This window comes from Cetorhinus maximus, chromosome 28, assembly GCF_964194155.1.
Source record: "Cetorhinus maximus chromosome 28, sCetMax3.hap1.1, whole genome shotgun sequence".
NCBI lineage: Eukaryota > Metazoa > Chordata > Chondrichthyes > Lamniformes > Cetorhinidae > Cetorhinus > Cetorhinus maximus.
In genome coordinates, this window is record NC_135906.1 from 18753587 (window position 1) to 18768226 (window position 14640).

The following is a 14640-nucleotide window of genomic DNA, read 5'->3' on the forward strand; positions in this document are numbered from 1 at the left end:
TTTTCATGCAGGAGAAGCTGGCTCACAACAGCAGGGAGAGGTCCCAGACTTAGGGCAGAGTGGCCCACATTAGACCCCTTACTCACTTTGGGGAGTGTGCCATTGCACTGTCTGGTGAGGACATGGACTGTGCCTGCAGTGACAGTGAGGTCAGCAGCAAACACCCACGTGAAAATCCTGAAGCACATCATCCCTCTCTTATCGCAACTGTGAGTGCTCGCTCTCCTGCTTTTAACTCTACTGCCATGAACTAATTATCTCTACTTTGATTTACAGGGAGCTGACGCTTTCAGCCAGCCAGTTGCTCAGCTCCATCCAGGTCCTCACCTCCAATCAAGAGGACACTCTTTCCATTTGAAGAGCTGGAAATAAGCAGCCTAGAAGACCCATCATAGTGCTTACCCACACCCTCCACTGGCGCAGAGACACTCACCTCATTGGGACCTAGATCTAGAGCAGGCACAGGTTCACAATCTAGTGGTCACCAAACAGATATGTGTCCGCAGCAGGAGGAGGCAGGTTCAGCTGAGCTCACCTGTACCCGGGCGACTGCTGGGGAAAAGACATCTGTTAGGTCCGAGTCAAATGATGAGCCCCTGGATTCGGCCTTCCAACTCGTTGTGGAGTGTCAGCAGAAGGCGGGTGAACATTACGCAGAGCTATTGGATGCCCTAAATAGAGCGGCAGGCAAGTTGGGGGAGTGTGTCCGCCTGCTGTCTGATGAAGTGGTGCCCACATGAGCGCATATGGAGATTTCTGGGAAGGGATGGCGGATGCCATGGAGACCCTGGTCCAGCAAAACGTGGAGCTGCACGCAGACCTGCACTCAATAGTGGTAGCCATGGGTGAGTTTCTGCAGTGGCAACATGAGAGGGACATGGGGCACCTCGAGCGCCCTCTAGGAGCTCCTGCCCCTCAAGGAGTCAGGCCAGGGCCCTTGGGCACCTGAAGGGAGGAGGAGCAGCAGTTGGACACCTCTGGCTCCTCCACTCAGGAACCTCAGTGTCCTCTCCCTCCAAGATCCCTTTCCTATGACCCCCTCAACCTCATCCTCTTTCACCGCAGAGGGAGCAGCTGGCCCACAGGAGGACAGCCAAACCAAGCCAGGGCCCTCAAGGCCTCAGCTCTCCAGAGGACGCATGCTGAAGTCATCAGAGGCAATAGGGCCAACCATTGCACAGGCTGTCTCCTCCCCTGCTGCGGATGTCAGGGCACCTAAAAGAAGTGGTAGGCCTAGAAAAGTTAAGAAATTCTGATAACACGTGGTTGCATGGACGAACACATTTTGTCACTTTATAATCTGAAAGTATATTCACTTTCACTGAATAATATGTAATGTGGTCTTTCAGCTTCATTGACAGGCTTTGAGAGTCCTCTCACTACATTCCCGCCCCCCACACCCCCCACTTGCAGTAACAGCTGGACTACGAGTGATCCTGGAGGGAGAAGTGTGTGTGTGTGGGAGGGCTTTTCGGAGCCTCGTGCAAACACTCTCCCACGCACATGGAGCCTTCTTCCATCACACTCATCTCACTGTCCTGAGCATTTTCAATGCAGCCTGCTGAGGTTCTCTTTCAGCTGTCCATCTGAGCTAACCTTCATCTCCGCCCACCCACTGACTGCACTCCCATGCAGCACATGTGCCCGTCCAACACGAGGCTCCGCTCACTTTCCATTTCGACAATGGTGGTCGTAGTCAGATTTTTGTTCAACTCTCTGTCCTTTCCCTCCCCCCAGTCACCCATGTCCTTTATCCCCCATTACTGTCGACTCCTCCAGCATCACCTTCCACCTCCCTACCAACCTGAACCCTTGTCTTTCCAGGATATCCAGGTCAATATGCAGGTTCCCTGCCTTCCTGAGAATCACACCCCAACCACATTGACCCTCCCAACCTCCTCCTTCCCACCCCCTGGGTCCATGTCTGCCTCTGATTCACCACCAACCACCCTCGCCGTCCCTTCTATTGCAACCGACACACCCTCACCCTCCCACCCTTCCAGCTCCCTCTGCCCCCTCTCCTACTCACCATTCCCTCCTACCACACCCACCCCCAGTTCGCCCCCCAGGAGGCAGTCATTGACTCCACAAACCTCTCCCTTGCATGTTCACCTGGACATTCTCCACCCCTTACTCTCCCCTTCAGCCTCACACACACACACACACACACACTCACACCACCCCCCGGACAGCCTCCAGACACCTCCTTCCCTGCTCCGGACTCTCCCCCAACCCTCACGGGACTCCCTCGCGCCCCCCCACCACAAGACTCCATTCTCCCCCATCCGACTCCCTTCCTTACACCTACTTGCCATATTCTCCCACATTACACCCTCCATCGCCCCCCCCCCACCCACCGTACACCTTCCTCCCCCGTCCCAATCTCACCCGCCTGACACTTTCATCCCTGCCCCCACCCCTGGTACACCTTCCCCTCCCAGTCAAACCTAGATCTTCCTCTCCACCCATCCCTGGTACACCTTCCTTTCCTACTCAAAGCTAGGCCTTCCTCTCACCCCCCTCGCCGATCATCGGTAGCAGCTCTTGGCCAAGACCATGATGGTCTGAAGCACACCCGAGATCTCCCACCTTCCGTGAGCTGGTTCGTGGTGGAGTCATGTCCATGAGAATCCACCCAGTATGTGATGCACGTGTTCTTCCAGGGTCCGTTAGCTGTAGGGCTCCAACATCTTCTGCTCCTTGGATGTCTGCGATTTGAGCAAGGCCCTAATGGTTAGTACCGCCTTCTGCATGTCACACCTCTCCAGACGAGTCCTGGGCTAGTGTGTTTTCTCACCAGCATAATGGTAATTTTGGCATTGGAGGGATGATTCTGGTCAGGCCTTATTTTGCATCCCATTAGTGGGATGCAAAGTGAGTTCATGCCGGCTTCCAGTGGGATTGACGTTCTGCCATGGTGGACACCATCGGATGACCCTGCTGTGCTTTCACACCGGCATGAAACTGATTTTTGGCCGCCTTGCCATATTGTTCTTCCCCCCCCCCGCACGCCATGATGCCCAAGGCCAATAGGGCCAGAAAATTCCAGCCAAAGAAAATGGGAAAAAAATCAGAAGACAGCTCAAGTCTATTCAGTTAGACTATTCGACAGTTCTGGACTCCAAGGCTGGAATCTTCTGCCCACAGTAGGCAAACAAGGAGGCGGGTGTGGGCGTGCCTGAAAATTTGGTGGGCTGGCATCAGAACCGATATCTGATGCTTTCCTGCCTCCACCGGAAGAAAATTCTGGGCAGTAAGGCCTGTGGTCGACTTTCCTGCCTTGCCTCCACTTGAGTCCCTTAAGTGGCCAATTAATGAACACTTAAGGGCCTCCTCACATCTCCGCTGTAATCTTCCCAACTCCAGGCAGACCTGCAGACACAAATGGTAAGATTGTGCTGGCTACATGCCAGCTGGAGGGGGCGTCCCTCAATCTGCACTAATCTGTGCATGATAGAGGGCATGGACATGGGGCAGGAGCATGGCCACTGAAGGCCCCCCTCTCCAACAGCACACCTTTTTCCTGGGATCCAGTGTGGATTGTGGGAGGGGGTATTGTTCCGGCAGCGGCCACAGTCTCCCCTGTGGTGCTGCCAAGTGCAGGATTGGCCGGCCAGCTCTTCCTGGGCTTGGTACGTCACTTTCTGGGGTCCTTGCAGTCAGCAGGAAGGCCTACTGCTGCCCACTTAACTGCCTGATGGGCAGAAGATACAGTGGGCCTACCTCCTCAGAGTCAGCGTGGGTGTCTCATCACTTTTTTAGGCAGCGGGCATTTCACCTGCCGAGAATGGAAGATTCCAGACCAATTTACAAAAAAGATACAGAGACACTGCAGATGGTGCAAAAAAAATTTACAAGAATAATAGCAAAAATTGAAGATTATATGTAACAGGAAAAACTGAACAGGCTAGGCCTCTTTCCTTTTGAAAAGTGAAGGCTGATGAGAGCTGAAGACCAATATTCCCTCTAAGTTGTGCAGGTGCATGGCCACATGGCAATCCATAATATATTGCGCAGTGAACAAGCAGTCTGTGCACAACCAGCGTTTCCTTTAAGATGCGTGCATGAGAGGTTCGGCCACAATCTTAAAGGGACTGTGCAGTGCAACAAGCAGGCCATGCACAGCAAAGACAGTTTTCAGGGAACATTGGTGAGGACAGAGGTTTTTATGGTTATGAAGGAATTTGATAGGGTAGCTGTAGAGAGGATTGTAGAGAAGCAGAGATACCTACCATATTATTTACAAATGAGGAATTAGAGAAGTTTTCTTTTGGCTTAATCAAGGAACAGACTATTTGCTTAATATAGCACTTTATCACATCTCCGTGTACTTTATGTACAGTTAATTACTTTGAATTGTTGTGATGAAGACAAACATTGCTGTCATTTGTGGAGCTTAGTGACCCCCAAACAACAATGAACTGCATAACCAGTAATCCATTTTTGATGCCTTGGGTAGTTTAATCTCCATCTGAATAGGCAGATGATAACTTGATTTAATATCTCATCCAAAGTTTGGCATTTCTTCACAATTTAACACTCCCTGTGTACTGCATCAGAATGTCATCCAGATTGGATGTTTAGGACCTGCAGTGGGGCTGAAACTCACAGTAATCTGACCCAAAATTAGCGTGCTGCCAAATGAGCATTTTTAAGAAGAATCAACTTGGCTAAATACTAAGTTGAAATGAACTCTATTCCTTCTTCTTCTATCTCAAAGTGGGAGGGTTTACTGACTATATATAAAAACTGTTTCAATAGATTGAGGGGTTTTGTGCTATTAGCTGAGACGTGATAGGCATGATCTTGAATAACTACAGACTAAAATTTAATGCTATTATAGCGGTCACCTTAAATTGATATAACCTGTGAGACCGCAACCTTACAACAGAGCTCCTCAGTCAGATTGAAAATATCTTATTGTAAAACTGGAGTTTTGACCAGAGTAGTCGATTGGACATTCAAACTTAAACTATCCAATCAGGTATAAAGATTTCCTAAAAGTTGCCAGGTCAAGTTGTTAGAAGGTGGAGTAGAAAGGTGGACCCTGTGATTTTGAAGCAATTGATAGATTTTGAAGATAATATCAGTTTTAGAGGTTTTTTTTATTTGTTCATGGGATGTGAGCGTTGCTAGCAAGGCCACTATTTGTTGCTCACATCTAATTGCTCTTGAGAAGGTGGTGATGAGCTGCTTTCTTGAACCGCTGCAGTTTATCTTATATAGGTATACCTAGAGTGCTGTTAGGAAGGAAGTTCCAGTTTTTTGATCCAGCGATAATGAAGGAAAGGCGACATAGTTCCAAGTCATGCTGGTGTGTGGGTTGGAGTGGAACTTGCAAGTAAGGGTATTTCATGCCCTTGTCTTCCTAGATGGTAGAGGTCGTGTGTTTGGAAGGTGTTGTCAAAGGAGACTTGGCAAATTGCAGTTGTGCATCTTGTAGATGGTCCGCACTGTTGGTAAAGGGACTGAATGTTTAAGTTGGTGGATGAGGTGGCAGTCAAGCAGGCTGCTTTGTCTTGATCAGTGTTGAGCTTCTTGAGTGTTATTGGACAAGCACTTATCCAGGAAAATGGCTAATATTCCATATGACTTGTGCTTAATAGATGATGGACAGACTTTGGGGAGCCAGGAGTTGGGTTACTTGCTACAGATATCCCAGCCACTGATCTACTCTTGTAGCCACAGTATTTATGTGGCTGGTCCAGTTCGGTTTCTGGTCAATGGTAACTCTAGGGTGTTCATGGTGGGGGAATTCCACGATGGTAATGCTGTTGAACGGCAAGGAGAGATGGTTAGATTTTCTCTTGTTGGAGATGGTTATTGTCTGGTGAATGTATGATAAAGCAACATATTTTAATGCAAACAAATGGTTAGGAAACCTGAGATTAAAAACCAGAGATGGTTGGGTGAAAGTGCTTTACTGAAAAATGGATTAAATTCAACTTACAAAGTAGAATTACTTGCCTGAGAATAAAATGTCTCTAGTATAGAAATTGTTTTGATGTTTTATCTTTGTAACTTGGTTTATTATTAAGGCTTTCAAACTTTCATATAATTGTGTTGTAATTACTCCCTTCCCACTTATCTTTCGCATGGTTTCTACTTTCCTTCCCAGATCATTTCATTCCAGGCTTTGTTTGGTTAAGACTAAGCACAACCTAAAATCTTTAGGAAAAACAAAAATCAGCTTACAGAGCTAAAAGATAAAGAGAAAAAGTTTCACAAGAGGTGGTGCTATTTGTCACAGTATCAAATGGGGAAAAAAGTATACTTAAGCAAACTTTATGGGCTGAATTTTGCCGTCGGCGAGCAGGGGGCAGGGCCCGCTCGCCAATGCGTGAAATGACATGGGCTGACGTCGGGGGGAACCCCTGACGTCATCCCACCCCGTTTAAATCTTCAGGAAGGCGGGCCCGCAGCAAAATCAGCTGCGGGCCCGCCGACCTGTCAATGGCTAATTGAGGCCATTGACAGGATCATTAAAACGATTAAAGGACCTGCCCGTCCAACCTTAAGGTTGGCGGACAGGCCAGGAGCCCCGGAGGGGAATAGAAAAAACATGAAACCTCATCCACCGGCGGGATGAGGTTTCATGTAGGGATTTAAAAAGTTTAATAAAGTTTTAGTGCAAATTATGAACATGTCCCATCTCATTGTCACATGAGGAGGATATGTTAAGGATTTTTTTTTTTCTATTTTTAACGTTTTTAGAACTGTCAGTGATCTCCCTGAGACAACACTTAGCCTCAGGGAGATGTGCACTCTTTCGTGCGCATGCGTGAAAGAGAGCACTCTCGCTTTTGGGGAATCCCCCCCTGCCCGCACAGGAAGCGCATAGCGCTTCCCGGAGGATGTCACATCAAATGGCGGCAGGGCCCGCTTCTCTGGCGGGGATCGGCTTCCCACCCGCCGGAGATTGGGTCGGGCCTGCCCGCCCGGAAGGCATAAAATTCTGCCCTATAAGTTTCGGGGTACAACATACAGATCTTTAAAAGGTGGATAAAGCCATTTGAACAATGAATTGAATGCTGAATTATAGGATCAAACAAATGAATACAAAAATGAGGAGTGATGATGAGTCCATATAGTGATATAGTGATTAGATAGTTGGAATACTTTGCAAGTCTTTCATTTTTAGAATATGCATCTTTGACCAACCTAATATGAAGAGGATTTTGGATTCATACATAAGGTGCAGCACTGATTTATTAGAATGATGGAAGGGATCAGACGATATAATAATGTTGAAAGACTAAAAACTAATCTTGTGCTATATTCACTTAGACAGACAAGGTTATGGCGAGGTCTAAATGGTGTGTTCAAAATTTTTGGAAAGATGTTATAGACAAATAGTGAAAGTTATTGACTTTTTTTCTTTCATGGAATGTGGGCGTCATTGGTAAGACCAGTATTCATTCCCCTCTGTAACTACCCTTGCGAAGATGATGGTGAGCTGTCTCCTTGAACTAATGCAGCTCACGTGGAGTAGGTATACCCACTGTTAAAAAGGGAATTCCAGGACTTTGATCGAGTCACGGTGAAGGAACGGTGATATAGTTCCAAGCCTAGATGGTGTGTGGCTTGAAGAGAACTTGCAAGTGTTGGTGTTCCCATGTGCCTGCTGCCATTGTTCTTCTAGGTGGTAAACGTCGTGGGTTTGGTGCTGTCTAAGGACGCTTGACGAGTGCTGTAGTGCATCTTGAAGATGGTACACACTGCTGCCACTGTTCATTGGTGGTGGAGGGATTAAATGTTATGGTGGATGGGGTACAGATCAAGCAGGCTGTTTTGTTCTGGAAGGTGAAAAGTTTATTGAATGTTGTTGGAGCTGCACTCATCCAGGCAAGTAGAGAGTATTCCATCACACTCCTGATTTGTGCTTTGGGGAGTTAGGAGGTGAGTTACTCGCCGCAGAATTCTCAGTCTCTGACCTGCTCTTGTAGCCACAGTATTTATATGGCTGGTTCAGTTGAGTCTCTGATCAATGGTAACCCACAGGAGGTTAACAGTGGGGGATTCGGCGATGGTAATGCCATTGAATGTCAAGAGAAGATAGTTAGATTCTCTCCTGTTGGACATGTCAATGCCTCGCACTTATGTGTCTTTAATGTCACTTGCCACTTATCGGGCCAAGCCTGAATGTTGTCTACATCTTGCTGCATTTGGTCATAGACTGCTTCAGCATCTAAGAAGTTGCGAACGGTGCTGAACAGTACAGCCATCAGTGAACAACTCCACTTCTGACCTTATGATGGAGTGAATGTCATTGATGAAGCAGCTGAAGATGGTTGGGCCTAGGACACTACTCTGAGGAACTCCTGCAGTGATGTCCTGAGGTTGAGATGATTGGCCTCCAACAACCAAAACCACTTTCCTTTGTGCTAGGTGTGACTCCAACCCATGGAGAGTTTTCCCCCACTTCCCATTGACTTTAATACCTTACTGGTACTCCTTTGTTGAGTACGTATGACCCAGTACATAACTTTCAATATAGCATGAATACATCTGGTGATAATTTATTAGTACTGTAATTTTTTTCTGTCTGCAACAAACACCTTTGTGAGGTTTCCAATCAGTAGCAATCTATGGATATATTTGTGCTATGTATTCATGTCTGCTAGGAATTGAATAAAGACTTCACATTTCACTTAGGACCCCTGGCTTTTATCCCCTCAGCCAAGGCTAAATTTGAACCCGAGTTCCATGGGGAAATAACACTGTCATAATCTGTCTCTACTTATAAAAGCATTGTGGTTAACTTTGTAAAATCAGCTTTCTGGCCATGGAGTTTTAAATATATGGCGATATATAGCTTGTATGGCTTAAGTATACAGGGTGTGTGGGTGTTTGCGTGTGTGTGTACATTATTTATTGATTTGTGTACTGATGACTAAACAGAAAACTAAACAGTCACCTGTGCATTAGCAAGGTACTAGCCAACTTTGTTCTGTCAATATAACTGATAGAAGTAATGGGAAACTCTGTTCACAGTGATTTTATTGACAGTTAAATTGAAGAAGGTGTCTATTTATCATCAAACTGTTGAACTAATTAAGTTTAATACTTTTTTTTCTGTCTTCTGTTCATTGTTTGCTTTCATGCCAAAGTTGAATGATGGATAAGTTTTCATCGATATAAATTTTCTTTCAGAACCTTTGCTGGTTAGGAAGTATTCATGAAAAATATTTCCCCAGGACATTAAATGAGAGGTGTGAATCCTTAATAGGGCAGATTGTACATCCTTTGTAGAAGGAGGTGACTAGATGAACTGAATAGCCTTTTGCTATTTCATGTCTTGTCGTCTTATATTTTAAAATGGGTTCTGGGAATTGTGAGCATTCTGACATCACAGAATTAACATAGGCATTTGAAATTATGGTGGCTATGTCATCAAAAAGTTTGTGAACTTTATCTTTGAGAGATTTGGTGGATTAGGTGAAATCAATGATAGACGTTGTTTCATTTTGAAAGATGCCAATCCTGCTTTGTCTCCATTTTGCTCCTGAAATTAATCTATTTGTCTCTTATACTAGTTTATACTACAAGTTTATATGGAAAGTTGGTAGGAAGGCAAGTTGTGAAGAGGACATAAGGAGTTTGCGAAGGGATATAAATAGTTTGTGAGTGGGCAAAAATTTGGCAGATGGAGTATAATGCAGGAAGATGTGAACTTGTGGCAGGAAGAATAGAAAAGCAGTATATTACATAAATGAAGAGAGATTGCAGAACTCTGCAGTACAAAGGGATCTGGGTGTCCTGGTACATGAATCACAAAAAGTTAGCATCTAGGTTCAGCAAGTGATTAGGAAAGCGAATGGAATGTTGTTGTTTATTGCAAGGAGAATGGAGTATAAAAGTAGAGAAGTTTTACTGCAGTTTACAGGGTGTTGGTGAGATCACATCTTGAATACTGTGTACAATTTTGGTTTCCTTATTTAAGAAAGGATGTAATGACATTGGAAGTAGTTCAGAGAAAATTCACTTGACTGATTCCTGGGATGAAAAGGTTGTCTTACAAAGAAAGGTTGGACAGGTTGGGTCTGTATCCATTGGAGTTTAGAAGAATGAGAGGTGACCTTATTGAAATATATAAGATCCTGAGGGGACTTGACAGGGTGGATGCTAAGAGGATGGATGTTTGCCCTAGAGACTAGAACTAGGGGGCACAGATTAAAAGTAAGGGGTCTCCCATTGAAGACTGAGATGAGAATATTTTTCTCTCAGAGGGTTGTTAGGATGTGGAATTCTCTACCCTGGAGAGCAGTGGAGGCTGGGTCATTGAATATTTTTAAGGCTGAGTGAGTTAGATTCTTAACTGACAAGGGAATCAATGGATAAAGGGAGTAGACAGGAAATGATAGACCATAATCAGTTCAGCCTAGATCTTATTATATGGTGGAACAGGTTTAAGGGGCCGATTGGCCTACTCCCATCCTAATTCATATGTTTGTATGTTGCTTTGGCCTTCCCTGGTAATTTATTTTACAAGCCCATTACCAATAAAATTTTGTTAGCCAATATGAAGACACATCAAAAGTCTATGACTGAAAGGGAACTTCAAGAATTGGCATTCTTAGTTCTACAGCAAGATTCATTGGACTGAGGATACTTGCACAAGAAAAGATTAAGAAAGGGCCAGCATATAATCCAAGTTCTGAAAATTCTGATAGCAATGGATAATGTGGAAGAAAGCAATTATTTAATTTAGAAGAGGGATATAGAAATCAAGGATATAAAGTTAACCAATCGAAGAAATGATTGCAATTAGAAGGACTTGTGTCTCGCCACAGAGTATGTAGAACAGGCTGTCAGGTAAAACAATTAATATGTAATTAACACTTTTTAAAAAAGAGTTGGATGAATACCGTATTGAGCTAGGGGACCGGGGCTGAGGGTTAAAGGGCAAATGAAGAAAAAAATGATTAAAAAACCATATAGAACATGGTGGTTTCTGAATGGCTGGGAAGTAAAATATTGTGTCAAAGAATCGAGGATAAATAGTGTAGATGTAAGATTGGGCATTATGAAGTGTTACCGTACATGCCTCCAAACTGGGAGGGGTTTCATGGAAGAAGGGGGTGAATAGAAAGAAACACTCTATATTGACCAAATGTTAATACAAAGTGCTAGAACAGCTTTTCTTGGCATCACAAAATCTGGGTCAGTAAATGATCTACTCTTAAAGGACTAATAACTTAACCTGGGGTTTGACCACTTGGTAATGTTGCCAGTTGATAGCTTAAAATCCAATTTTGCTTCACTGTCCTCCCAAATCAGGTGGCTTCTTTTTTAAAAAGGGGGGATGAAAATTTGTTGGCTTTCCTCTCCCTCGGCCTTTTTGAATAAAATCTGGGTTTTGGTCCCTCATTGGGCAGTAGGAATCATGTGGCTAGCTTTGATGCTGTGGGCTGTTGGTTGGCTGCATAAATCTGATCAGATGCTCCCCATTGCTTACGCTTAGCCAGTCGATCGGGCACTTGCACCCTAGATTTTGATTAATATAAATACCTGAGAGAGAACGAAAAATGTTTGGCGATGCAGCATCTGAAGGAAGCCGATGAAAGGCATGAGTAGATGGTTGATGTTTGCTTGGGAGGCTGTGTGGATTTTACTCTGGGATTCTACAGCTTTGAGATGCAGATGATGCAAAGGCGATCGGGAGAATAAAAAGACTGCAGATGCAAAAACGACCGAGAAAATATCGGATCTGATTTTTGACAGAAGAGAGGGAAAATTATTTCTTAAATCTGCAAATGATCCAGTTTTATGAAGGAATTACGCGCTGGACAATGAAAAACTGAAAAAAATCTGGAAAAAAACTAAACTAATTGCATGTGCACCAGTATTGGAACAGATGGGATGTAATGTGGAGTTGCCGTATTTCTCTATTGAATGGTGATCTTTGGCATCTGTTTATAGAATGGCGAGATTTGGAGACGAGGTGCCGGCCAGGTATGGAGCCGGCCAAGGAGGCGCAGGACGCGGCGGCAGCCGCCAGGGCGGACCGCCAGGAGCACCTCAGAGGATGTACAAGCAGTCGATGGCCCAAAGAGCCCGGACCATGGCTCTCTACAATCCCATCCCAGTCCGACAAAACTGCTTCACAGTTAACAGATCTCTATTTCTCTTCAGTGAAGACAACTTTGTAAGAAAATATGCCAAAAAGATCACTGAATGGCCATATCCTTTTTTATTTTGTCTAATTTATTGATATATTTTGAACTATTATTGCATGCCGACAAATTCTCTCGGTTGATTGATGAATCAAAACGATGTTAATTTCACGCTGGAAAGTACAGATGTCAGTTTCGCTAGTATAAATTATAGCATAATGTCAGTTTCACTGGTATAATGGTAGCATTTGCTGTGACATGTAAATTGGATGGCGATTGCACTGCCATTGCAGTCGGAGGACTATTTGCAAAAAAAAACCCCAAAATAAAACCAATCACTATTAAAAATGTTGCTATGCTTAAAAATTCCTCCACACTGTGATACAGCCAATTTCACTTTGAGAGAGAATATATACAGCCGAATTTCAAACATTTATAATTGTTATCAGTACACCCCGTCCAAGCGTAGCTTTTTCCTTAGAATAAATGATCAAAGCCTTTATTTGTATGTGATTGCAGACTTTTGTTTTTGTAGTGATTTTGAGCTAGTTAAATGCCTAATGGGAGAAGGATGTATTAACTGGTGTTGCTGACGTGGGGCTGTACCTATTTTAAGGAACCATTCAGAGAGGTTGGGGTGATGAATAGGATTTATTTCATGCGTGTGTTCACATAGTCACATGCACTCCACTGGACACATGATCATACAGATGAGATGCATAGATTGATTAGAGTCTATATTGGTACAAATTGGTACAAAATCCTAACCAACACTTTTATAGTTTTTTTAATCCACATGCATCTGGGAGTAGAATGGAAAAATAACAAGTTGGGTATTCGTGTTTCTGAATTTCTGTCATTGGGATTTATAGAGATTGGTTAAGTTAAATTGCATCTTTATTAATTGGAGTCCATATTCTTTACCCAAGTTCTGGAAATTGTGTTCTGCCTATTTTTTGGTGCAGACTAGAAGCTAGTGGCTTTACTTATGTAATACCTGTTCAGACTCTATACTTACACAGAGGTTTATTAAATTTCTACCCAGTTTTCACCAATCATTTGAGCACTGTGAAACAAAATAAGAAATTACATTAAAAAAAACTAAATACAAGCACATCTGTAATGAGAGTTCACTCCACCAGGAACGGTTCATCTGTATGCTGATGATACCCAACTCTTACCTAACCACGTTCTTCATTGAACTGTAGTTACTGCCTCTGTTGGTGCCGAGGAATGCCAGAATCAAGCATTTCAGATCAGGTATGGCACAGAGACTTCTAATCTGCCCTAATTTGAGCCTGCCACCCCTACTCACCCCTCCACAATACTAACTGACCTGTAGGCTTTTTTTCTCATAAAATTAGTTTCATAGGGAAGTAGACTGAGACTGTCAAATTGATTTCACATGGGACCTTCTACAACCAATAGATGGAGGAAATAATCATCCCAGCACTCTGGGCTGGATTTGAACCAAGACCTAAGAGGTGAAAGACCACTATCTAAAGCACTATACCGACCATTTCCCCCAAATCAATTTTGTTTCATCTCTGCACAATTGCCTGCACCCACTGTTATCCCTCATCCCCTTCATAATTAATCCATCATCTTATTGTTTCAGTGACCATATCTTTCAGATGCTGTCCTTGTAATTCCATGTTTTTATCTACATTACGATCCACCTCTGAGCTTGCTTAGGTTTCTGTGCCACAGAGAATTAACTTTTAAGATTCCTTGTTCCCATCCCTGCCCCCCTTCAAATCCCTACGCAGCATTGGCCCTTATTTTCTCTGAGATCTCCTCCAGTCATACATCCCCTTTGCATCCTTCAGTACATTTTGCAGTTTGCTTCTTGTTTGAGGTTATTTTCAATTACTGTCTGTCCACTCTCTGGACCTCTTTTTTCCACACTCCCTTTATAGTTTATACACTCTGTCAGTTTCATCCTTCAAATGCCTCCAGACCTTTGCCTTTAACTTGTGCTTTTGCCCTGACTCTACCCCATTTCTGCTCCTCCTCTTTCCTGCTAGATATTCACTTCCTACTCACTGTTCTGAAATATGAATTTGTAAATAGCAAGTGCTACAGAAATTAAATTGTTTATTTTCAATTGTGCCCTGGCACTAGTTTAACAGTGGTGATATCAAATTATATGCAATCAGGTATGTGTAAATTACTGTGATTGGTTAGCTAACTAATGGAAAATGTCTGTGCGTTGCATTGGATTACATACATAGGAAAAAATGGCACAAAAACAGGCAATTCGGCCCAGCCAGTCCATGCCAGTGTTGATGAGCCTCCTCCCATCTTTCCTTGTCTAAATCTACCACTACAACCAGCTATTCCCTTCTCCATCTAATGTTTGTTTAGCTTCCGCATAAATGTATCAATACTGTTCACTTCAACCACTCTGTAAACATAACTGAGTTTCCCCTAATATTGTGCAGTGTGATAGCTCTGTTATATTGTGTGGTCCATCACGATTGCAAAAGGAATGTATATTGTAAATCATACTTCTGCCTCAATG

At 43.9% G+C, this 14640-nt stretch overlaps 1 protein-coding gene across 1 annotated transcript in view; it reads left to right on the forward strand.

Annotated features, from left to right (window-relative positions):
• LOC144668888 (voltage-dependent P/Q-type calcium channel subunit alpha-1A-like) overlaps positions 1-14640 on the forward strand; it is a 741147-nt gene that overhangs the window by 86547 nt on the left and 639960 nt on the right. The window contains exon 3 of the mRNA XM_078531346.1: positions 11923-12183. Coding sequence (XP_078387472.1) covers positions 11923-12183 — 261 coding nt within the window. The remainder of the gene's footprint in view (positions 1-11922; positions 12184-14640) is intronic.